The 26406-nt window shown below is 43.0% G+C and overlaps 2 protein-coding genes across 11 annotated transcripts in view; one reads left to right on the top strand and one right to left on the bottom strand.

Moving 5' to 3' along the window:
- trip12.S (thyroid hormone receptor interactor 12 S homeolog) overlaps positions 1-137 on the bottom strand; it is an 84773-nt gene extending 84636 nt beyond the window's left edge. For 7 of the 9 annotated variants that reach the window (XM_018264328.2, XM_018264326.2, XM_018264325.2 and 4 more), the window contains exon 1: positions 1-134. The gene's annotated coding sequence lies outside the window, so the exon portion shown is untranslated. 9 annotated transcript variants of the gene reach the window in all.
- Positions 54-26356, top strand: fbxo36.S (F-box protein 36 S homeolog). Of its 2 annotated transcripts, XM_041565001.1 has the most exons (5): positions 105-193; positions 558-702; positions 5729-5837; positions 15643-15815; positions 25548-26356. In XM_041565001.1, the coding sequence occupies exons 2-5, from the start codon at positions 607-609 to the stop codon at positions 25830-25832; spliced, it is 663 nt and encodes a 220-aa protein (XP_041420935.1). In that variant the 5' UTR covers positions 105-193; positions 558-606; the 3' UTR covers positions 25833-26356. The 2 variants fall into 2 exon arrangements, with proteins under 2 accessions (XP_018121369.1, XP_041420935.1); XM_018265880.2 differs by lacking the exon at positions 558-702 and having other exon boundaries at positions 54-193.
- The last annotated feature ends 50 nt before the right edge of the window (positions 26357-26406 follow it).

Genomic DNA, 26406 nt, shown 5'->3' on the forward strand with positions numbered 1-26406 from the left:
CTCTGTCTCCGCAGCGCTCCCCCTAATATCGCCGATTCTCTCCAGCTCCTTCTCGGCAATCAGCTGAGGACGCGCGCGTCCCAGATCCCTCCGCGCAGCACTATTTTTCAGCCAGAAAAGATTCTTCCGCCGCAGCACTACGTACCACGGAAGCTAGGAAAAACGTGCCCTCTCGCCGGACTACTTTGATAAGGTAATGCGAGCAACGTATAGAGGTGGGAGAAATCACACTGGATTCGGCCTTCTTGTCTGTCAATAAAAGTTAACGGAAGGCCCTATTGCCACATAGGCCTCCGCTTATATTACCGATCTTAAAACACCTCTCTCAGTCTCTTTGTCTCACACACACACAAACTGTTAGTATTTAAGTTCTTCTGATCATTTTCGCCAGGCTCGCGGCGTAGCGAGAAAGTTACTGGGACGGGCACAAGTCACGGCGATGAACGTGTTCCAGATACGAACTGCTAAGTCCTCAGTTATTGTTCGGAAGGGCTTTGAGGCGGATAGATCTCTGACGGACGTAATTCGCCCCCTTTCGCGCAATGATCCTCTTCCAGGTAGTAATTCGCCACTGGTTGCCTTGGAAACGTCAAAGAGCGTCTCAAGATGGCTGCCGTGTTGCCGATAACTCTTTACGAGTGCGATGGGCAGGCTCCAGCCCCTAGTAAGGACTTCTATCATCTCATTGTTACACGCACCGAGGTGAGTGAGGCCAAGTTGTGTAGTAGCTCGTGTACTAGAAGGAAGACCATGCAAACCTCTGTGTTTGTTCTGTCATAACGGGACATGGCACTAGCAGGGGGTGTTATTGGGGATGGGTTTTATGCACTGGCACAAAATCTATTGTAAATTATGTGGCCAGGTTTTGGTGACTGCCCTTTATGAAAGTGAGGGGATTTCTAGTAGTTCCTTTATGTCTGGCCTGCTCATGTTTTCCACTTTAAATGTTTATAGTGATTAAAGTACATAGAAATGGAGAGGGATTGCACACTCAATGACAGAAATAACACTTAGTAGACAAAGGTGGTATTAAACATTTTTCCTTTTATAGTAGATAGCAAAAACATTTTTTTACATCAGACAAACTGGTATATCAAATACAACAGTATTAGCACAGATATATACATACCAGCAGGCAGGGCCGCCATCAGAAATCGCAGGGCCCCAAATACGAAAACATTTCCTGGGCCCCCTGGGCTGCGCCCACCACAAGCCCAGCCTACAGGTCCACCCCCACCACACACTAAAAAAAACAAACATTGGTGGCTATGGTTCCCACGTGTTGATAAAAAAATAAAAACATATTGCTGGTCAGGGCCCCCCCATCCATTAAAAAAAAACATTTGTGGTCAGGGCCCCCCATTAAAAAAATTGGTGGCTAGGACCCCACATGGGGAAAATAATTGTTGTATTTGATATACCAGTTTGTCTGATGAAAAAAAATGTTTTTGCTATCTACTATAAAAGGAAAAATGTTTAATACCACCTTTGTCTACTAATTGTTATTTCTCTCACTGAGTGTGCAAACCCTCTCCATTTCTATATACTGTTTTGGGTAACTGACTGTGGGATTACCTGGGGTTATTTGCACCTCATATACCTTAAAAAAGTATTTTTTCTATTGTGAATATTGGGAGTGCCCTCCACCAACTTATTTTCATGTAGTGAATAAAGTACACTTCTTGTAAAATATAAGGACTTTATAAGTTACCGAGGAGTTTCATGGCCATATAAAAACACGAGGCCGAAGGCCATGGAACTCCGTGGATACTTCTAATATCCTCATATTTTGCAACTGGGGGTATTTTATTTATTATAATACACAAGTTTCAGTGAGTCCTGTGACAGAAATGACATCAGCACTCACCGTTTATAACTGATGACATCAGAACTCACAGTTTATAAGGATATAATTTACAAGATATTTATGGCTTTTGTGTATTATATAGTGAATAAAGTACCCCCTCTTGTAAAATATAAGGATATTATAAGTTACCGAGGAGTTTCATGGTCATATAAAAACACGAGGCCAAAGGCAGAGTGTTTTTATACAGGTCATGGAACTCCGAGGTAACTTCTAATATCCTCATATTTTGCAACTGGGGGTACTTTATTTAGTATAATACACAAGTTTCAGTGAGTCATGTGACAGAAATGACATCAGAACTCACCGTTTATAACTGATGACATCAGAACTCACAGTTTATAAGGATATCATTTACAAGGCTTTTGTGTATTATAAGGATATTATAACTTACCAAGGAGCATCATAGCAATATAAAAGCACAAGGCGGAAGGCAAATGCTTTTATACATGTCGTGGAACTCTGAAGTGACTTATAATAGCCTCATATTTTACAACATAGGGTACTTAGGTGTTATAATATACACGTTTCATTAAATCATGTGACAGAAATGACATCACTAAGCACCCATTATATTTGATGGCAACACTAAGCAATGTTTGCCATCAGTGAATTAATCTAGTGAACTCAGTAATACGAATAAACTCTCACAGAAGCTAGAGGGAAAGCCAATAAATTTGACAAAAGTATACTGTCCTTGGTGGGAATCGGCCCAGGAGCACACCCTAGTGATGACAATGCTATTGAATGATGTATCTCTCCTATTGTAATTTGTTAAATTGTGAATGTTACTGTTATGGAATCAGTCCAAACAAAACCAGTTGTAAATGTTGACTCCATGAGTCATCCCAATGCCCTAAGTGTAGTACAATAGAGGCAAATAACTTGCACCTCATTTGGTCATGCCCTAGAATTCAAGCCTTCTGGTCGCAAGTCCTTACATGTATTCGGGAAAAAACAGTGCTTCCTAAACTACTGACGTTGTGCCTCTTAGGTGTAGTAGATGAGGTCACACCAAGGACATCAACAAGACCTCTATTCTGTACTTTACCGTTTTACGCAAGGAAATGTATTCTTCTGAACTGGATGTCCCCCCCCAGCCCCATACACTTAAAGGAAAATTATACCGCCAAAATGAATACTTACGCTACGGATAGTTTATATCACATTAAGTGGCATATGAAAGAATCTTACCAAACTGGAATAAATATATTTAATTAAAAACTGCCCTTTTACATCTCTTGTCTTGAACCACCATTTTGTGATGGTCTGTGTGCTGCCTCAGAGATCACCTGACCAGAAATAACAGAGCTGTAACTGTAATAGGAAGAAGTGTGGAAGCAAAAGACAGAACTCTGTCTGTTAATTGGCTCATGTGACCTAACATGTATGGTTTGTTTGGTATGTTTGTGTGCACAGTGAATCTTATGATCCCAGGGGGCAGCCCTTATTTTTTAAAATGGTAATTTTCTATTTAGGACTACCCAATGGTACTACTAAAAAAGTATATTATTATGAAAAAGGGTTTATTAACATGAAGCAGGGTTTTACATATGAGCTGTTTTATGCAATATCTTTTTATAGAGATCTACATTGTTTGGGGGTATAGTTTTCCTTTAAAGGCTGGCTAAACCTAATGAAGACAATACTCCCCCTAATACAACTATCTATGCAGCAAGAGGATGCCCCCCAAAAATACGAAGTGATGTGGCATGGCTGGCTGCATGCCACACAGAGTGGCTTACCTACAGATATACCAGGCCATCAATACATGATCATATCTAAGTCTATAATAACGGGGAACTGAGTAATGGTCTGGGAGTTTTTAATAAGGAGGTCAATACCTGAATATATGGGAAGTTATGTACATGAAACTGTAACTGAAATGATTGACAAAAGAACCATGAATGTCTTGTGTTTATTGTTAAATTGTTGAAAATGCAAAATAAAAACCTTTAAAAATAAATAAATGTTGACTCTGCATATGTGTTTATAACTTTGTTTTTGTTAAAATAAAACAAAACTTTACATTTCTCAAAAAAAACCATACCACACAGTGAGCATTTCACTTGTTATACAGAGCTGAACGCTAATTGATATTTAAAAGGAAGAGTCACATAGGGGAGTTTAAATTCATCTTCTATCATGAATAGAATTTGGCATTGTAGCAGCAGCATTCACTGTTTTTTAGGCCCAGGCCCCTAGAATTACAGGTGGATACATAAGGAAAGGGTAGAGGCAGAAACTTGGAGTGGTGGTGATATCCAAGGCAAAATCAGTGGTACCAAGCAAGCAGGGGGGATGGAGAAGAGGAAGGATAAATAATTGGAGTATTCCTGTACTGCAATCAGATGTGATTCTTGTATTTAATGCAAAGTACAGTACCATCCCAAAGATTCTATATTAAAGGGGACCCATCACCCCTATTCAAAATCCTATTTTATCACATTAGTCAAGCAAAATGAACTTTAATTACACTATATAAATTATTTGAATCTTGTTTCCTTCAGTCTGAGAATTCAAAATGATAGCAAGCAGGCAGCAGCCATTTTGTGGACACTGTTATTAAGACAAGCCTTGCATCATCTTGATGCAGAATCTTGTTTGTGCACCAGAATGGGGGGCCTGATTTCCATCCCATGCACTGGTTACACAATTAAATGATGAAGAGAATGGGGGAATGTGTGGAGAGCAGTGACATGTAGGAAGTGCTGAATGGAAAGTGAAAGTAATTGTCTGCCCCGCCTCTATGCCCATGGCATAGAGGAGGGGCAGACAATATTTGATTGACAGCTGAGATGTTTAAATGAGCTTACAACAGCTATGAATGCTTTAATAAAAAAAAGAAATTGGATTTCATGTTTAATTTGAAAAGGACTTTTATTATACAGATTTTTGTGTCTGGGTGACAGGTCCACTTTAAAGGGGTTGTTCACCTTCCAAACATTTTTTTTAGTTGTTTTCAGATTGTTCCCCAGAAATAAAGACTTTTTTTTTCAATTACTTTCCACTATTTATTTTTTTACTGTTTTTCCAAAATCTAAGTTTAAAGTTAAATGTCCCTCTCTCTGGTGTTTCCATCTGGCAGCTGTGATTCAGGTGCAGAATCTAAACTGTTACAATTTTGCAACATTTAGTTGATACATTTCTCAGCTGCATCCGCCCCCCAGAGCTGCTTTAGAAAGTGAAATATTACATTTTACACTTCAATATTAGAAAAATGGTGAGACATAGAAAAGAGAAAGTAATTGGAAAAAGTCATTAGTTTTGGTGATCTGTCTGGAAACAACATACTTTTTGCCTAGACAAAAACAGGGAAACTGAAGCTACTCCATGTTTGGTTGTTGCAAGATTGATAATGAGATGAAAAAGATTAGAAAACATGATGTAGTGGGATTTACCTCGTAAGGACCAAACATGGAGTCACTTCAGTTTTTCTTTCCCCCCGACCCTCTCTGGTGATTAAAAAGTAAGTGAGAGGGAGTAGTATTCACTAAGCCACCTCAGGGAGGCAAAGAGTACTGAATTGGCCCTGTAAAAATGTAGCAAAGGTTTCTTTAGTCAAGACAGACCGGTTAATCAGCTGGGTTTTGATACATTGTTTCAAAAGTCAGAACCACCAGGGCAGAGATTAGAATGTGCTGAAGTGGAATATGCAAATTAAGTTTACCATCTAAATTCCTTATGTATAATGGTAGCTTTATGTTCTATTTCAATACAAATAAAACCTTTTTTTATGTTATTGTCCTTAAAATTGTTGTTTGTCATTGTGGATTTATATTCAACAAAATGTTGGTACACACAAACATTCAGTTTAGTGCTGATCGATGAGATAAAACGTTTACATCTTATTCCTCTCTTTAGATTATTATGAGATACTGGAAAATATCTCTCAGAAGTGAATTTCGAGGAGCTAGACCAGGGGAGGTTAAAGAGTCTCACCAGGACTTTGTGGATGACCCAACTCTGCAAGGTAAGTAACAGATATGTTGACAACACACATGTATACAGCTAGTTATTATTATGGCTGCATTGCAATAATCCCCTATTAGTTTCTCCTACACATTTGCCTCTGTGTAATCCAGCTATTAGGGCTGTGTGTTTAGCAAGTGAATTGCTTGTGATTTGGATGGACAATTGTACTAATCCGTTAGCCCATGGATAAAGATTAGCCATAGTGCATAGGAGAATTGAGGTGCTTGCCACCTGTCACTTATGTTTTAAGCGTAATAGGTCTTGTCAGACATTTAATTCCCTTTTATGAGAAGCTGAGCAGGGACCTCGATTCTGGGATGGCAGTGGATGTGATCTACTTAGACTTTGCTAAAGCATTTGATACAGTGCCACACAGCAGGTTACTGATTAAATTAAGGAATGTTGTGGTTAATTAACCCTCGATATTCGACTGCGGAATGGAAATCCTTCGACTTCGAATATCGAAGTCGAAGGATTTACCGCAAATAGTTCGATCGAACGAAAAATCGTTCGATTGAACGATTAAATCCTTCGAATCGTTAGATCGATTTTTCTTTGACTTAAAAATTGTTCCAAAGCCTATGGGGACCTTCCCCATAGGCTAACATTGACTTTGGTAGGTTTTAGGTGGCGAACTAGGGGGTCGAAGTTTTTTTTAAAGAGACAGTACTTCGACTATCGAATGGTCGAATAGCCGAACGATTTTCTGTTCGAATCGTTCAATTCAAAGTCGGAGTCTAAGTAGCCAAAAAAACCATTTGAAATTCGAAGTTTTTTTTTATTCTATTCCTTCATTCGAACTAAGTAAATGTGCCCCTAAATGGCAGTGTGTTGGGAGCTCCCTTAACTGAGAAGGATCTAAGGGTTCTGTCTTGCAGGGCATACACTCAAGGGATGAAAACATAATTTTGCCTCTTTATAGGTCCCTGGTAAGGCCTCACCTGGAGTATGCTGTGCAGTTTTGAGCTCCAGTCTTTAAGAGGGATATAAATGAGCTGGAGAGAGTGCAGAGACTAAAGGTGGCCATACACGGATAGATCCGCTCGTTTGGCTATGTCGCCAAACGAGCGGATCTCCCTCCGATATGCCCACCTTGAGGTGGGCAATATCGTGCTGATCCGATCGTGGGCCCTAGGGCCCAACGATCGGATCCTTCACGTTCGTAAACGGGCGGTCGGATCGCGGGACCGCATCAACGAACAGATGCGGCCGCGATCCGACGGGATTTTTAACCCCATCCGATCGAGATCTGGCCGACTTTCGGCCAGATCTCGATCGGGGAAGCCCGTCGGGGGCCCCCACACACGGGCCAATAAGCTGCCGACTCGGCCTGTCGGCAGCTTTTATCGGCCCGTGTATGGCCACCTTAAGTGCAACTAAACTGCTTAGAGGGATGGAAGACTTAAATTATGAGGGTAGACTCTCAAGGTTGGGGTTATTTTCTCTGAAAAAAAGCCGCTTGCAAGGGGACATGATTACACTTTACAAGTACATTAGAGGACATTATAGACAAATAGCAGGGGACCTTTTTACCCATAAAGAGGATCACCGCACCAGAGGCCACCCCTTCAGACTAGAGGAAAATAATTTTCATTTTCATTTATAAAAAGAATATGTTACAGTTTCATAAATCTGTTAGCTCGGAGAAGGTTTTCAAAATAAAACACAGAAAAGGAAAGACATCAAAATGTGCGCAGTAGTCTTTTAATTTGACAAGACATAAGAGTGAATGGTCAAACCACAACAATGCAACTCTGCAGTCATAGAAGAGGTACAAGCTATTGGTTTGGCTTGTGAGTGTATGGCATTGTATTGTCCGTAACAAGGACAAATTAATCATCTGCTTATGATTATTTTTATGATTTATTTATACCAATTATCTTGAGACTTCCAAGAAATCACCAGTGCTCATTTGCCTTCTTCTTCTTTTTTTTTTTTCATTTTAGTTTTAATCAAAACGGGTTAATTATACCGATCATCAGCCTGGGGCTTCTAGGACTAGATTTTATCTGCAAAGTAAATGACTAGGTCTAGCCAAAAATAAGAGGCAAGTCAATTAGATCATAATGAAATAAGAAAATAAAAAATATGTGTAGAATGCCTTTATGTTAAACAGCAGTTTGCACGTATCATGGCATACATTTCTAGACAGCCACAGGTTAGTTCTGGCCACTGCAGGTAACAAGTATACCCAGGGCCGCCATTAGAAATCACGGGGCCCCGTACAACAAAATTTTTGGGGCCCCCTGGGCCCCGCCCACACTGACGACCAAGCTCCACCCCATATTCCGCCCACTCCACATCGCAGTTAAAAGACCACACAGACATCAGCGCTAAAAAAGTAACCCCCCCCCACACAAGTTGTAAAAAGCTATTGATGGTCAGGGCCCCCTTATAAAAATTGGGGCCCCAAAAAAAAAAAAATTAAAAAAAATAAATAAATAAACAAACATTGGTGGCAGGGGCCCCCTTATAAGTTAAAAACAAATTGGGGCCCCAAAAAATTTTTTTTCTAAAAAAACTAAAAAATAAACAAACATTGGTGGCAGGGGCCTCCTTATAAGTTAAAAACAAATTGGGGCCCCAAAAAAAATTTGAAAAAAAAAATTTTTTGAAAAAAAAACAAAACATTGGTGGCAGGGGCCCCTTACAAGTTAAAAACAAATTGGGGCCCCAAAAAAAATTTGAAAAAAAAAATTTTTTGAAAAAAAAAAAAAACATTGGTGGCAGCTTACAAGTTAAAAAAATTTGGGGCCACCAAAAAGAAAATTAATATTTTTTTTAAAAAAACAAAACAAAAAAATACAATGGTGGCAAGGGGCCCCTTATGAGTTAAAAAAAAAATTGGGGCCCCAAAAAAAAAGTTTTAAAAAAAAGATTGGTGGCAGGGGCCTATAGAATATTAAAATAATACATTGGTGGCCAGGGGATTAAAAAAAAAACCACAAACTGGTGTTCAGTAGGATTGAACTCATGGCTTCAGTACTTCAACTTCGCCTCCTTTCGTGACTTCGGGTCTTTGCGCTGCTTCAGGACTTCAATTTCGGCTGTTTTCGTGACTTCGGGTCTTTGCGCTGCTTCAGGACTTCGGCTTCGGCTGTTTTCGTGACTTCGGGTCTTTTCGGCGCTTCGTGACTTCGGCTTTTTCCGTGACTTCGGGTCTTTTCGGCGCTTCGGCTTTTCGGCACTTCCGCATTCTGCACGCAAGAGGCAAGACGTACGGCTTGGGCGCTCGTAAGGGGGGCCCGGATCTTCAAGAAATGCAGCGCTGCCGGGCCCCCCTTCATGCCCGGGCCCGGTACGCTTGTCCCCGCTGTCCCCCCCTGATGGCGGCCCTGAGTATACCCATTTAGTATTTGTTTCTTAATAAGGATCATAACAGTGAGGGTTTATGGAGACAACTATTGGAGCATGGGCTTTAGTAAAGCATAGCTTTATTAATGGGCCAAATCCTTCTAACAGTAAAATACAAGCTTCTCTGACCCACATGAAAGATGGAGGCAGGCCCGGACTGGCAATTTGTGAGTTCTGGCAAATGCCAGAGGGGCTGCTATAAGGTGCCATAGAAAGTCAGTATTTAGTGGGCTGGTGGGGGCTGTTTGTTTGGGCCTCTGTGTACCTGAAATGCCAGGGCCTATTTTAATTCTCAGTCTGGACCTGGATGGAGGTGAAACCCTGCATGTTTCAGGCAGTATACTGTATATTAATCTGCACTGGACACTAACATTTAAATGCAAGCATACTGAATAATGCAATAAAAGCCTGTTATTTCTCAATCTCCATTGACACAACTGGGCAGCCTTTGGGCAAAGCTGAAGTTCTGCAACATGCGCAAGTCCATGTCGCAGCCACTGCTATTGAGGATTAGTGTCTTTCTTGGGGCTGTGATTCCCAATTGCTCTAGATATTAGGGGAGTAACAAATATAAACTTTGAATAGACAAGGATTCATGAGGACCTGGCCCATCTTATGACATGCAGTGTATAGCCATACAATTTAGATTTTACCAGGATTAAACTCATTAGGACAAAGTAACTCTGTTCACAAACAGGGCAACAAAGTGAAGGAGTTCTATGTGGCTAATGACACAATTAAGAATAATAAATGGTTCTCGTGTTTTTGACATGACACATGCACGACTGGATACATGACATGTATTTTTGCTGCTGCATATTCAGGTCATATCCCAAATTAGAATCTAAACATGTAATTAAAGTGCTTGTTCTACTATTTCCTCTTTAACTGAGGGAGTGGTTTGTAAGTGTGGAGTCAGGAGTGGCGTGTCATATAGTTGTGCCAATCTATTCCTTTCCTTACATTTATAAAGCAGAAAGGCAGTTGGGGTACCTACAGTAGTGATAAGAGAAGTGACATATGTCAGGTTAAAGTAGAAGGAAAGCTACTGAGGGAGTTTATTGTCAATTGATTAACCACAATAGTGCAAGCCAGAACCCTATATGTAGAATGCTTTACCATACCTGAGTAAACTGCTCTAGAAGTTCTCTCTGCTAGTTTAGGATAGCAGCTGCCATATTAGCTTGGTGTGACATCCCTTCCTGACTGAGACTCTCCCTGCCCTCTCATAGCTCTGGGCTCAGATTACAGCAGAGAGGGGAGGGGGGGGGGCAGTAAGGGAGGAGTAGAGAGGAGCAATCTGAGCATACTCAAGCCCAAACCCTGCAGGTTTAATCTTAAAACAGGAAGTCTGATACAGAATCCCATGTATACACAATAGAAGAACAGAAGTGCAGTGTTTCTTTTGACAGAGCAGCAACTTTGAGGGTTTACTGGTGTATTAATATAGACCTTTCTGATAAAGCTTACATATTTTTAACCTTCAAAAAGAAAATATATTGGGGAGCACCTTCCATCAGGTTGAGAAACAAAAGATGGTGTGCAGGGTCCAGAGATAAAGCCTGCAAGTGAGGAGGCGAAACACGTGTCAGGTGCACTCTTTTCAGTAACGGTTAGGCAGGGTGTCGGAAAAAAGCGTAATAAGGGGCACAAGTTCACTACTTTATCGGCAGGGATAATGTGTGGGTGAATTGGTTGGCCTTGGTGGTTTTTGAAGGGGTATTTGACACCGGATAGTGCTGCAGAGCATAAGGAAGCGCTATAGACAGGCTGATAATCCAACCGCTCTCCTTGCTGCATGGGATCGATTTGTTACCTCGGGGAGGTTGATACTCTGTGGGAGAAGGGGTTGGAGACCAAAGTAATACGGAGGGGTACTCCTTACAGAACAACCTATAACTATCTATGAATAGCCAGAAGGCATTTAGAGGTGCAGGTTTGCACTCTTAGTAGGCAGTTAAATTACCTTCTGTCTTCAACAATAATGTCTAACCTCCGGGAGGGGATCTCGTGTGGGTGAATGGGTTGGTGATGCAATTTACTGTGGAGGTTGAAAGGATTGCTTTAAAGTCTTTTCTGCCGTATTTCAACCAAAGTTTGGTTGAATACTGTATATTGGTTAGGCGATTTTCACCCCTTAGGGCATAGGCCTACAACCCCCTGTCTCCAGTCATTCCGACCCTCTTTTCTTTACCATTTTTTAATCAATTATGTGTTTATGATTTTAGCCACATATTAAAAGTTAGGTTTTAACGCCTCTAATGAGTCTTTGGAATTAACAGATGGGTAGGTGCAACTTCATGGGTCTACTTTTTCACCCTTTTTTTCTATTTATTTTTAACTTTTCCTTTAATATCCCACATGCTGTTTTGTCTCTGGAAGAGATACAGTGACACAATGGCAGGGACTAGATATTTTTTAACACAAAGCTCCACAAGTGTGTGTTATTGTTTTCTGAAATCTCGATATTTGGGCAGTAACCCAACGTGTGTGCCATAATCACAGCAATTCCCTTATACTGTTTCTGTTCTTTCCTATATCCATGCACAGTGCACTGTATGCCAAAAACTGTCTGCTGGCAGCACATACAATGATGTGTTTCTAGAAACAAAAATATTCAGAGAAAAGCGACATACTTGACAACTGAAGTTCCATAATTTAGGCAGATTTTAGGGGTCATTTTCTATTGTCAGGGGCAGAAGTGGTAGATCAGGGAAAACTGGGCTCTGTTACTTGCAGTCTCACTAACGCATTCAGCTTTGTATTGGTGGGGGAGATGCAGTTCTGCGTGGTGCATACATTACAGCGGGATCAGTTCTTGCATGGAATACCTGGCTGTGCAGGAGCCAAAGGGAGCACTTCTGTATAAATGTCTGTAAATGTCTGTTAATGGCAGTCGGCACTATTTATATTGCTGACAATGCAGTTATTGTATGTTGTTAATGTGGCTTTTTCTCTGGGAGATGGAGAGCACATTCCCAACGCAGACATTAATGAGAAACAGCCAATATGCAGGATGTTATTGCAGCCTTGTTGTGTTTCTAACACTATGAATGGGTGGGTGTACGTGAATCTAAAGTTGGTGGCTAGCAGCATGTGGAAGGTAACTGGGAAGGCACACAGGGTTATGTTCTAGCAGCATTTATTCCCCCACATATGTTACCATTTTGATGCAGTCTGTACTCTTGGGGTTTTATTCTCTGCTGTTGCTCTTCATAAAGGCCTTGTATTTTTGTCATAGCCACCCAATGGCTAAAGGGGAAATTGTGCTCACCATTACCATGTATGTATATATTATATATATATATATATATATATATATATATATATATATATACAGTAGATACATAATAGCACTCCTTTTGAATACGCCAGTGTGTGCTTAAAAGCTCCTATACAGATGCCCCACAGCCCCCTCCTCAAGCACAGGGGTGCCTGCAGCTAAAAGTCCCCTGGCCTGTGGTTGTCAGCCATAGTCTCAGCCATAGGGGCAAATTCACTAAGATTCGAAGTTGCGCCAGGCGCAACTTCGCCACACTTCGCCAGGCGTAGTTTCGCCAGCGCTCCGCAAATTCACTAAAATCCGTAGTTGCGCTCAGGGGTAGCGTAAGGTTGCGAAGTTGTGCTAGCGTTGATTCGCTATGTAAAGCGAAGTTACGCTAGCGAAGGCTAATTTGCATACGGCGCCAAATTCAAATTTCAATGGAGGAATACGTATCAGCACTACAAATGCCTAGAAAACCTTCAAATCAGCAAATAAAAATTTTATTTTGCCCTACACATGTGCCCACTGTCTAGGTAAGTTGCCATGAGTCAGGAAATGTAGGGGGGAAGGAGGGGAGCCCCAAAAAATTTTTCGATCTTTTTCAGCCTATCACCCATAATGTAGAAAACACGCCAGAGTTTTTTGGGACCTAGAAAAAATTTTGACTTTTTTTGAAACAATCCCTATCTACTCCCTATCTATTGCGCTTCGCCAGGTCTGAGGTGGCGAAGGAAGTCAAGCGTAAAAGGTAGCGTTCAGTACACTGCGCAAGTTAGTGAATTTGCGTAGTTACGTCGCTAGCGAAAATTCGCCAGGCGTAACGGTGCGAAGTAACACTAGCGAAACTACGCCAGCGTAGCGTGAATTTGCTCAGTAACGAAAATGCCAAACGCTAGCGAATTAACGCTAGCGTTTGGCGCTTCGGCGCTTAGTGAATTTGCCCCATAGTCTCAGCCATAGTCTCAGCCATAGTCTCCATCCAGGTGACTGCCATCCAGGAGCACTCTCCATGAAAGAATTACTTCTACTGCATGGCCAATGTTTAACACATCCGTATATCTCCGTATATCTGTCATGTAGTTTAACTAGGGCCCGCCATAAAAGCTGACATTTAGGACCCATTCTCACAAAATGTAATTGTGAATAGTATATATAAGATTAAGGTGGGAATGAGATAGGGTTGTTGGGAATTGTCCTTGGTTTGAGCCCACTAGGGTACAATAAAGCCGATTCAGGGACAGCCAGAGAGACTCAAAAGTAGTCATGTGAATTAACTATTTCTAATACAGGTATGGGATCTGTTATCCAGAAACCCGTTATCTAGAAAGCTCAGAATTACGGAAAGGCTCCATTTTATCCAAACAATGCACATTTTTAAAAATGATTTCCTTTGTCTCTTTAATAATAAAACAGTAGCTTGTACTTGATCCAAACTAAGATATAGTTAATCCTTATTGGAAGCAGAACCAGCATATTGGGTTTATTTAATGTTTACAGGATTTTCTAATCGGTTTAGCTATAAAGATCCAAATTACAGAAAGATCTGTTAACTGGAAAACCCCAGGTCCCGAGCATTCTGGATAACAGGTCTCATACCTGTACCCTGATCAGTGTTGGACTGAGCCTCCTAGGGCCCAACAGAGACCCTCACATGAAGAGGGGACTCTCATAACATTTAGACAGTAGTAAGTGTAATAGGTGTTCTATAGACCTATGATGGCAATAAGAAAGGGCTGATGATTATTAACATCTGTTTATAAAGCGATAAATGGGTGTAAATATTAAACATACAGATTTGCGTATAAAAACAAGTGGTAACAGATACAAGAGGAGGAAACAAGATGCCCTGGTACCAACCAATCAGACCTTACACAAAAGTCAAATTATAAGCCATCGATAGGGGCCATTGATAAAAACATACGTTTTCCTCATCAAATTGAATCTAACCGAACATTTAAAAGTGAAAGGTAACGCTAACAGGCAGTTGTTGGTGTCCATTTCCGTTGATGCTGCAGTATGAAGCCACCTACCTGTTGTGTGGAGCTGTTCATTAGGAGCAGTGCAGTGGAACCTGTTGGGAACAGAAGCCAATTCTTCCTGCCGCCATTAAAAATCACAGGCCCCTGTACAAAAAAATATCTGGGCCCCAGATCCCACAGCACAGTTAAAAGACCACACAGACATCAGTGCTAAAAACTGTAACCCCCCCCCCCAATACAAGTTATAAAAAGCCAGTGATGGTGAGGGCCACCTTAGACGTTAAAAAAAAAAAAAAAAACTGGAGCTAAGCTCCCCTTAAAAATAAAAAAACAAAAAAACAGTGGTAGTCAGGGCCCTCCTAAAAGGTAAAAAAAATAATTGGTGATCAGGGCCCCCTTAAAATTTTTTAAAAAATCATTGGTGGTCAGGGATCCTCATAAGTTGAAAAAAAAACTTTGGCTCAAGGGGCCCCCATAAAAGTTTTTTTTAAAAACTGGTGCCAGGGCCCCCCTCCTTACAAGTTAAAAAGAAACATTGGTGCCCCAGAGAATATTTTTTAAAAAAACAAAAAAAAAAACATTGGTGGCAGGGGCCTATAGAGGATTAAAATAATACATTTGTGGTCAGGGGGTTTAATAAAATTATAAAAACACATTGGTGTTCAGTAGAACTGAACTCGTGGCTTGAGGACTTCAACTTAGGCTCCTTTCGTAGCTTCGGGTCTTTTCGTGGTTTGAGGACTTCAACTTTGGGTCCTTTCGTAGCTTCTGGTCTTTTCGCCACTTCGGCTCTTTGTGGCTTTGGGACTTAGGTTCTTCTCCGCTATTCGGGACTGTGGCTATTCGGCTCTTTGGGACTTCGGCAGGTGGGGCCCGGCTATTTTGAAAAGTGCAGCACAGCTGGGCCCCCCTTTAGGCCCGGTACAAGAGTACCCCCTGTGCCCACCTGATGGCGGCCCTTGGTTGCTACTTCATAAGTAATTTTGCTGCAGAGTGTACAACTGTCATACATCATATTGATTTCATTATTGCCTCATTGTCCTATATATGTTTTCTCTCTCTCTCTTGTTGATCTGTTTTGTATTGTCAGACTCAATTTTGCCAAAAACCTTAATGCAACGACTAAAGATTTCTAGTCCCTTCTTTGGCCAATCAGCATAACTGCATGAAGGGATAACCATGATCTCTATGTGTTTCCTCCCCAGCACAGATTGCAATCAATTTTGGCCAGAATACCCTGCAGTACGTGCTAAACTTGTGCAAAGGTTCCTATGATTACCTGGAGCGACTGTCTGAGCCATTACTTCTTTATATAATGACTTTCCTTGATCTAGAGGACATTGCCCTGCTCTCCCAAGTCTCTCACACCTTTCAGAAGGTAAATATTTGTGCCCATGGTTGAAGACTGTGCTTGTGTTTGCATTGAGATAAATGGTTCAAGCATGGTTGCCACTTTTTTTTTCTGAAAACGGGCAGGGGGGCACGCCGGTCACGTACGGGGGCTGGGCGGTGACATAGTGGACATAACGGGGACGGGTGATGTCAGGGGCAGGACTGATGATGTGGCTATCATCAATTGGCCGATCGCCATGTCATTCACTTCAATGTCCTTTCTGGATTTCCTAATTTGGAAATCTGGAACTTTTCACTCTTCCAAAAACCGGGCTGTCTGGGTTAAAACCGGACAGGAGGCAACCCTAGTTCCAAGAAGTAACTTACAGTCTGCTGAAGGCCACAGGTAATGTATAGAGGTGCACTTGCCCTTGAATTTGTAAATAGAATTAATATGTATAAGAAATGTATTTGATCTGTTAATTATGTAGCACCAACATATTTGCACTGAGCTTTTATAAGATCATACACCATATCACATCAGTCCCTGTCCCAGTGGAGCTTACAATCTAAGGTCCTATAACATTCACACACATATACACACACACAGCAGGGCCGGACTGGGAATAAAAAGCAGCCCTGGCAAAAAAAGCAAAGCAGTCCACATAGATGTACATTTACAGTTAAAGGAGACATATAGGATAAGTAATTTTAATTATCTTTAAAAATGGCCCCTTTATTAGAGCTCCCTATAGATGTTCACTGGTCCCTGTTTCAAATAAGGGGTGGGCATGTCCTAACGTTCCCTACCTGAAGCACAGTAGAAAGGGGACAACCAATCACAGCCCTGCAGTCAAACAAGACAGGCTTCAGTTCCCTAGCAGGTCCTGCTAGCTGCTGATTGGTTCCTGTTCTACAGTGCAGTGAGCTGAGTGCACAGCCTGGGAATTCAGGGAGCAGGAAGTGTAAGAGAAGGGAGGGATTATTAGGGTTTTTGCAGAAATATTCAATAAATCAGCCCGAAACACTACTTTTTTAAGCACATTCCCATATCTAAATGAACATAGAAACTCCTTTCAGAGAGTTCCTAAGCTAAAGACAACTCAGGACCCCATTCCAGTGAGGCTGTTACCCCCTGAGCTGCCATATTTAGTAGTTTATAATACGCACCCCGTTTTAAATCCGCAATCTATCTGTAAGGAAATCTGTTTTACCTGGGATTGGGGGTGCTGTAAATCGGCCGCGGGGACGCCCGCCACGCCGGCCGCGGGGACGCCCGCCTCGTGGTTCCACCATCTTGCCTCCTTAGGACGCGCGCGCCTGCGTCTCGTTTCCTTTATTGACGCGGACGCGCGCGCGTCGATCCTGACGCGTGTGTGCGCCGATTTTGGCGCGAAAACCTTGGCGTCCAAACAGGGTATAAATAGGCCACTTCCACTCCCAGCAAACTGCCCGTGATAGAACTTGTTTCTGGTGCTCTGTTCTGAAGCCTTGTGCTATTTTGTCTGTTTGAATCTGATTATCCGTGTTTGACCCAGCCTGTACCTTGACCATCCCGAATTCTGTATCCTGACCAGTGCCTGATATCCGACTACTCTTCTGCTTGTACCCTTCCTGCTTGATACCCGGTTTTGACCCTTGCCTGCCTGACGACCCTTGCTTTCTGCCTGCCACGACCCAGCCTGTCTGACGATCCTTCTGCCTTATCCTTGTCTGTTACCGTGATCCTCGGTCCCAAAGACTCTAGCTACCAGCCGTGCCCCATTGCCTGCCAGAACACTTGCTTGAACCTCTCGTAAGACCAGGTGGCACCCGATTAGGCTGAGGGCTCCTCCCGAAGCTCAAAGGTGGTCACACCACTGGTGAAGCTTAGCTCAGACCCAGGATTCGAGCACTTGTTCTGGTGTTGGGTGCCGGCCGTGACATTATCACGGGCCATGGAGGACGACGATCACACCGAAGCTGCTGCCGCTGCTCCACTTCCATCTTCTTCCGAGCTGTTGCTAACTACTCTGCTGCAACGCATGGAGGAGCAGGAGCAAAAGCAGAACTATTTGCTCCAGGGGTTTCATAACCTAACACGCCAGCTGGAACCCTCGCAGCAGCCAGCCAGTTCTGTTCCTACTCCTTCTGTGGGTTCCCTGTCCGATAGGGGTGCTGTATACAGACCTCAGGAACCCAAGATTGCATTTCCTGCCAAGTTTGGTGGGGACAGAACCCAGTTTTTTGTTTTTCAAGAGGCCTGTAAGCTGTACCTCAGCTTTTTCCCCCACTCATTTCCCTCTGACGAGGAAAAGGTCAGGTTCGTAATGACCCTATTAGTGGGTGACCCCCAAGTCTGGGCACTTAGATTGCCAGCCACTGACCCTGCCCGTTTCTCTTTAGATATTTTCTTCCGCTCTATGGCCATTCTTTACGATGACCCGGATCGCGCCTCTTCGGCCGATTCCGCTATTCGCAAACTACGCCAGGGTAAACGGGAGGTGGAGATTTACTGCACAGAGTTTCGTAGGTGGGCGGTGGAGACTGGCTGGAACGATGCAGCTCTAAGGAGCCAGTTTCGCATCGGTCTAGCCAAATCTGTCAAAGACAGCCTGGTCAATTACCCCCTATCTACCAGTCTGGATGACCTAATGTCTCTGGTTATCCAGGTAGATAGGAGACAGAGGGAAAATCGGGAGGAACAGGGTACTTCTTCTTTGTATAAGCATAATTTTAGTGCTAAGTTGTCAAACCCCTCTGTGTCTCAACTTCAGGAGGAGCCTATGCAGCTGGGCATCTTTCACCTTACTCCTGAGGAAAAGGCACGGAGGCGGTCTCTTGGGTTGTGTTTGTATTGTGGGGAGAAGGGTCACTTCCTCAATCAGTGTTCCAAGAGGCCGGGAAACGCCCTAGCCTAAATGGAGAAGGGGAGCTCCATTTGGGTGCAGGCGTTTCCTCTCCCCAATCTGCCTCCAAGGTCCTATTATCTGTTAAATTAACCTGGCCTACGGGCACTGTTAAATTGTCAGCCTTCATTGATTCTGGGGCGGAGGTTAATTTCTTGGACGCAGCATTCGCTGCTAAAAATAAAATTCCTTTGGTTGCCCTCAATCCTCCTTTGAGAATTCTGGCTGTCGATAAAAGACCCTTGGGATCAGGGGTGGTTTCCCAAAAGACCACAAATCTTTCTATGTGTGCTAATAATCTACACTGTGAGGAGATAGCTCTATACCTCATTGAGGGAGCTTCCTCTCCTCTTATTCTTGGTTTACCATGGCTCCAGAGGCATAACCCTCTGATAGACTGGGTTTCTAAGGGGGTGACTCAATGGGGTACAGGATGTAGTGGGGTTTGTTTTCCCTCCGTAGTAGCCACTACTTCTCTTGAGGGGTTACCCACAGCATATTCTGTTTTTTCTGATGTTTTCTCTAAAAAAGCAGCTGAGACCTTACCTCCGCATCGGCAGTATGACTGCCCTATTGATTTAGTTCCTGGGTCAATTCCTCCACGTGGTAGAACCTACCCTCTTTCATTGCCCGAAGCCCAGGCAATGAAAGAGTATATACAAGAAAATCTTGACAGGGGCTTCATTAGGCCCTCTTGTTCCCCTGCGGGGGCAGGGTTCTTTTTTGTGGGTAAGAAAGACGGAGGTTTACGCCCCGGTATTGATTATAGGGGGCTTAATAAAATCACTGTAAAAAACCGCTACCCCTTACCATTAATCTCCGAACTATTTGACCAGGTCAAGGATGCTAAGATCTACTCCAAGCTTGATTTGAGGGGTGCCTATAACCTCATTCGGATCAGGGAGGGGGATGAGTGGAAAACGGCTTTTAATACTAGGGATGGCCACTACGAGTACCTTGTTATGCCGTTTGGTCTATGTAACGCCCCAGCAGTGTTTCAGGAGTTTGTCAATGACATCTTTCGGGACCTGCTGGGGATATACGTAGTGGTCTACCTAGATGACATCCTCATCTTCTCTGCCAATCTGTCTGATCATCGTCTTCATGTTTGTGAGGTATTGCGTAGGCTTAGAGCTAATAACCTGTATGCCAAATTGGAGAAGTGTACTTTTGAGGTTGCTTCCGTACAGTTCTTGGGATTTAATATTTCTTCCAAGGGTCTCGAAATGGATCCAGACAAGGTAAGAGCTGTCCTGGAGTGGACCCAACCTTATTCTTTACGTGCAACCCAAAGGTTCCTAGGTTTTGCCAACTATTATAGGCAATTCATTAAAGATTTTTCACTTATTGTGGCTCCTATCACAAATCTTACTAAGAAAGGTGCTGACCCCAGTATGTGGCCTCCGGAAGCTATCCAAGCTTTCGAGTTCCTCAAAAGGGAGTTTAGTTCTGCCCCAATCCTCCGCCATCCTGATACAACACTACCTTTTATAGTCGAGGTAGATGTTTCTGAGGTGGGAGCAGGGGCAATTCTCTCTCAAAGGCACCCGATAACTAATAAGTTACACCCCTGTGCATTTTTCTCTAGAAAATTTCTTCCTGCAGAGGCAAATTATGACATAGGGAATAGAGAACTGTTAGCTGTCAAGTGGGCCTTTGAAGAATGGCGGCATCTACTAGAAGGGGCTAAACACCAGGTTACGGTCTACACTGACCATAAAAATCTGTTGTATATTGAGTCAGCAAAGCGTCTAAATCCCCAGACAGGCAAGGTGGGCTTTATTCTTTTCTAGATTTAACTTTACCTTGACGTTTAGGCCTGGTACAAAGAACGTCAAGGCAGATGCTCTTTCCAGAAGCTTTGACTCAATATATTCTGAAACTGATGACTGTTGTACAATTATTCCGGGTGAAGTCATTGTGGCTACTTTGGAATCTGACCTCTCTTCTTTGTTATCCCCTGTTCAGACAGACGCTCCCTCTAACACTCCTGTTGGGAGATTTTTTGTTCCTGAAGACCTTAGAGAACAGGTTCTAAGAGAGGTTCATGATTCCAAGATGGCAGGACATCCTGGTGTAAGTAAAACTATTTCATTACTTACTCGAAGTGCTTGGTGGCCGACCTGTAAACAAGATGTTAAATCTTTTGTGGATTCTTGTCCTGTCTGCCAACGCTCCAAGACTTCTAGAAATTTGTCCCAAGGGTTACTGATTCCCCTCCCTATTCCTGAAAGACCATGGACCCATCTTTCTATGGATTTTATTGTGGAGTTGCCTGTGTCCCAGGGGAAGACAGTAATTTGGGTGGTGGATAGATTCAGTAAGATGGGTCATTTTATTGCTCTTCCTCACCTCCCATCTGCCAAAACTTTGTCCGAACTTTTTATTCAACATATATTTAAGTTGCATGGTTTTCCCAGTAATATTATTTCAGACAGAGGTGTTCAATTTATCTCTAAGTTCTGGCGCGCATTTTGCTCGTTAGTGGGGATCGATCTTTCTTTTTCAACCGCCTATCACCCACAAACCAATGGGCAAACCGAAAGAGTGAACCAGTCTTTAGAGCAATTTTTAAGATGTTTTGTGTCCGAAAATCAATCTTCCTGGGCAGAACTGTTACCCTGGGCAGAATTTGCCTACAATAACGCTACCCACTCCTCCACTGGGGAGTCTCCGTTTTTTATTGTTAATGGGTTACACCCAAAAGCCTTTTCCTTCTCTAATTCTGGTTCTTCTGTCCCTTCCGCTAATTCCTCTGTCGAACAATTTTCCATGATTTGGTCCCAGGTACATGATTCTTTGTCTACTGCTACTTCTGCTCAGAAAAGGGCTGCTGATAAAAGACGTAGAGAAGCACCCCAGTATAAAGTGGGAGACTTGGTGTGGCTCTCTACCAAAAACATCAAGTTAAAGGTTCCTTCCCTTAAACTGGGTCCCCGTTTCATTGGTCCTTACCCCATCACTACTGTTATCAACCCTTCGTCTGTTCGCCTTAAGTTGCCTGTTAATTTCAAGATTTCTGATTCTTTTCATGTTTCTTTGCTTAAACCTGCCGCTAATACTCGCCTTACTTCTGTTCCCCCTCCAGTGCAAGTTGACGGTCAGCCTGAATTTGAGATCCAGGAGTTCCTTGATTCCCGAATGGTACGTAACAAACTCCAGTACCTCACTAGGTGGAAGGGATTCGGTCCTGAGGAGAACTCCTGGGTCTCAGTTGATGACATCAAGGCTGATCGTCTTAGGAAGCAGTTCCATTTAAAGTTTCCTGGGAAGCCTGGGGGTCCGGTGTCCCCCCCTAGAGAGGGGGGTAATGTAAGGAAATCTGTTTTACCTGGGATTGGGGGTGCTGTAAATCGGCCGCGGGGACGCCCGCCACGCCGGCCGCGGGGACGCCCGCCTCGTGGTTCCACCATCTTGCCTCCTTAGGACGCGCGCGCCCGCGTCTCGTTTCCTTTATTGACGCGGACGCGCGCGCGTCGATCCTGACGCGTGTGTGCGACGATTTTGGCGCGAAAACCTTGGCGTCCAAACAGGGTATAAATAGGCCACTTCCACTCCCAGCAAACTGCCCGTGATAGAACTTGTTTCTGGTGCTCTGTTCTGAAGCCTTGTGCTATTTTGTCTGTTTGAATCTGATTATCCGTGTTTGACCCAGCCTGTACCTTGACCATCCCGAATTCTGTATCCTGACCAGTGCCTGATATCCGACTACTCTTCTGCTTGTACCCTTCCTGCTTGATACCCGGTTTTGACCCTTGCCTGCCTGACGACCCTTGCTTTCTGCCTGCCACGACCCAGCCTGTCTGACGATCCTTCTGCCTTATCCTTGTCTGTTACCGTGATCCTCGGTCCCAAAGACTCTAGCTACCAGCCGTGCCCCATTGCCTGCCAGAACACTTGCTTGAACCTCTCGTAAGACCAGGTGGCACCCGATTAGGCTGAGGGCTCCTCCCGAAGCTCAAAGGTGGTCACACCACTGGTGAAGCTTAGCTCAGACCCAGGATTCGAGCACTTGTTCTGGTGTTGGGTGCCGGCCGTGACACTATCTTGGGGGGTATTGTGTCAGGGAAACTCTGGTTTAGTTAGGATGAGGTTATTCTTGAGCTTAGTGCAGCGGTGATGGATATAATAAAAATGGCATACCTCCCAACATTTTGGAAATAGAAAGAGAGACATAAAAATTTGCCGTGTGAACATTTTTGACCATGGCCATTTTTGTGGCCACACCCCCTAATTACCATGAAATTTCACAAAATATTGCAGGTTGTTAAAGTTTGAACACATTTCTGTGGTTTTTATGTGTTATTCCAGTTTTGCTAATAAAAATGAATTGCCCTTTCAGCTGCAAGTCACAGTTTCCCCAAGAGACCTGCTTAATTGTTACAATTACTTTACTTTGCTTATCTGAAATTGTTACAAAAGTATCCAAGTGCACCTGGTAGCTGTTCTGGGCTCCCTGCCAAAAGCCAATTGAGTTAGAAACTTTGTATCTTTTTCTGGCTGTTCAGTGCAGGACATCAAAGAAAAAGTAGGGACATTTTAGTAACAAGTTGGGACTGCGGGTTGAGCTGTCAAAAACGGGACTGTCCCGCTCAAACCGTGACATTTGGGAGGTATGAGATGGTAGTAGTTGACACTGGGCCCACACTGCCTTAGGGCCCAACAGAGCAGTGGCTCCATGTAGAGATGGAGAAAAGAAGTACCACTGTGTAGAATCCAATTTTTGAGACCTGAAACCGCAACCTGCTGCCTGCGACCCAAACCGCAACCAGCATATTTACCCACTTGCATCCGCACCCGGTCCTCAACTGCCTTATCTGCAACCCAATCCGCCAACCCGCCAACCACCACTAAACAGGAAGTGCTGTTGCTGCAAACTGGAAGTGACATCAAAAGTGGGCTGAGACAGAAAAACATTTTGTAAAATTTTAAAAGATGTAAAATATAGACAATCTAACATGAGAAATATAGATCCGACCCACATCTATATCCACACCCGAAAATCCTATCGTCATGCCGCAGGGTACGCGTTTTTTTTGCGGGTAACCCGCAGCTACCTGACCCGTTGCAGGACTCTACCACTGAGCATAAAAGCACATATCTTGCAGAGGAAGCAATGTGATTCAACTCTACTTTTGGAAATAAAGGGACAACAGGCTCCATGAAAAACACGAGGTTTTTGGGTTAATACATTTAAAGGTGATATCATTTATAGCCAGAAGGGGGAGCTGAATTCCATATTATGGAGAGTGTGTGATTGATTCTATTCATTTCCCTACTTAGCTGTAATCTGAGTGCTATTTGTGCCCTAGTAGTTAGTGGGGGACGAGTAGATCTGAACCCCAGACCCCAAGATCTTTCCAGTGAAGGAGGTAGAGAGTCAGAGTTTTCCTTTTAAAGGTGCAATTTAAAAGGGCCAATCAGAGAAGCAGCTGAGACTGGGCTTATGCTAGAGTGAAATCTCACTCACAACCTATTCCTTTTGCGTGGAAACATTCCAGCACCTTTAATCTGGTTTTCATCTTTTTGTATCAAGAATTTCCTTCTACACCCTGTGCCACAATCCAGCTGCCAGACTCTAAATTGGCAGTAGAACCCAGTGGGTTTTCTAGGAAAGAATTCCCTGTGTCAGTCCAGCCTAAACCATAGCAGTGCCACCATCCTGTCTTTGCTTGTCTGCTGCAGTATTATCCCTGGCACCATGCCACGTCATGTTTATGTCCTTTCTCTGCATTAGCTCACCCAGTGCTGGCACATGCACACCTCACACACCCTACTTACATGGGGGGAAGAAAGATGAGATATAGGTGTGTGTCTGTGCCACGTGCTAAGTACAGGGCATGAGTAGGAAGATAATGTAGTTGTCCTTACTACCAGAGGGGCATAAATGAGTATGAATGCAGTACAAAGTACTACACTGAGCAGCCAGTTATTTAAGGTTTCCTTCTTAATAGTCTCTAATACAACTAATGATGCCTGGTTCACTCATGAGGAAATTCAAAAGAGACTAGAACATGTTAAGATAAACAAGATCCGGGCCAGAGGGTACTTAGCGAGCTTAGCTCTGTGTTCTCAGCCTCAAAACTATAGGCCAGTTAGTCTGACATCAGTGGTAGGAAAGCTAGAGGACATTATAAACAAATAGCAGGGGACCCATAAAGTGAGAAGAAAAGAACTTTCATTTAAAGGAACAGAGTAGGTGGCTCTTCACAGTCAGGACAGTGAGGTTGTGGAATGTTGTGATGCTGATTCTGTTTATGACTTTAAGAGTGGCTTGGATGATTTCTTGGACAGACATAATATCAAAAAATATAACTCTATAGTTAGTATAGATATGGGTATATATAATGTATGTGAAAGTATGGAGGGTTGTGTGTATAAACGGTGGGTTTTCATTTGGAGGGGTTGAACTTGATGGACTTTGTCCTTTTTTCAACCCGATTTAACTCTATATAACTATATAATACACAAAAGCCATGAATATCCTGTAAATTATATCCTTATAAACGGTGAGTAGTGATGTCATCAGTTATAAACGGTGAGTAGTGATGTAATTTCTGTCACATGACTCACTAAAATTTGTGCATTATAATAAATAAAGTACCCCCAGTTGTAAAATATGAGGATATTATAAGTTACCTCGGAGTTCCATGACCTGTATAAAAACACTCGGCCTTCGGCCTCGTATTTTTATATGGTCATGAAACTCCTCGGTAACTTATAATATCCTTATATTTTACTAGAGGGGGTACATTATTCACTATATATTGTGCATACCCATGGGCCAACTAGCACTGATCCAACTGCACCGCATTACACATAGCTTACACATCTACAATATAGAATTCTCTCAGGAATTCTCTTACAGCTCTTTAAACTTTACCTTGCAGCTGTGCAACTCAGACCGACTGTGGGAGCACATTGTGGAGAGCTCCTGCGACAAAGTTACCCCAGAGATGAGGGCTCTAGCGCAGGACATCGGCTGGAAGCAGCTCTTCTACACCAACAAACTGCAGCTGCAGTTACAGCTCCGGAGGCGGAGGAAGAGAGATGGGGAAGGAGACGGAGTTACTCTGAGTTGCCATCACCCTCCCTCTTCCCTGCCAGAGGGGCCTGCAGAGCATTATGGGAAACTGGAATGTGGCCACTCAGCCAGTGCCACTGAGAGCATTTAGAGCACAGTTACGGTCATTCACATGTCATTTGCGAGTGTGTCTGTGTGTGTATACATATTTACATACTCATTGTACATTTTATTATACCTGTGTGCTTTTAGAAGTACCCAGAAACCTCCAACATTTATTTATTCCTTTAGCTCAGGGATTGTAGTTGAGTAACTACACATTGCCTACATAATGCCATGCCTTCTATTTCTAAGTGTCTTGCTACTCAGTTATTTCTCAAGTGCCAATTTTCCACTTCCCAAATGGCCATTATAATACAAAGTTAAAGGGGAACTCAACCCAAAACTATTCTTTTTGACTAATGGTTTACAAAATTAGTGGTCAGCACAACTTTCCCTTGTTTGTTATAGTTTATACAGAAGCCGTGGCCAGTTCCATTTTGTAGCTCACACCCTTTCCAGCTATAGTCAGGTGATCCCACTGGTGTCTAATAAAAGGGCAACCAAGTTTGGGAGTTTTACTTTGAAAGCAGCTAGTAAGTTGCAGGTAAAACTTCCCTGTGTAAAATGTATAATGAAGCAATAGAATTCTTAATGAATCAATGAAAGTTGAGTGTAGGACTGGC

Source organism: Xenopus laevis, chromosome 5S, assembly GCF_017654675.1.
Source record: "Xenopus laevis strain J_2021 chromosome 5S, Xenopus_laevis_v10.1, whole genome shotgun sequence".
In the NCBI taxonomy this organism is placed as follows: Eukaryota; Metazoa; Chordata; class Amphibia; order Anura; family Pipidae; genus Xenopus; species Xenopus laevis.

Excerpts from the sequence above, each read along its gene's own strand:
- fbxo36.S (XM_041565001.1), top strand. The coding sequence starts at position 607 with ATGGCTGCCGTGTTGCCGATAACTCTTTACGAGTGCGATGGGCAGGCT. Across the intron at positions 703-5,728 it reads TCATTGTTACACGCACCGAG|ATTATTATGAGATACTGGAA; the intron begins GTGAGTGAGGCC and ends TCCTCTCTTTAG. Across the intron at positions 5,838-15,642 it reads GGATGACCCAACTCTGCAAG|CACAGATTGCAATCAATTTT; the intron begins GTAAGTAACAGA and ends TTTCCTCCCCAG.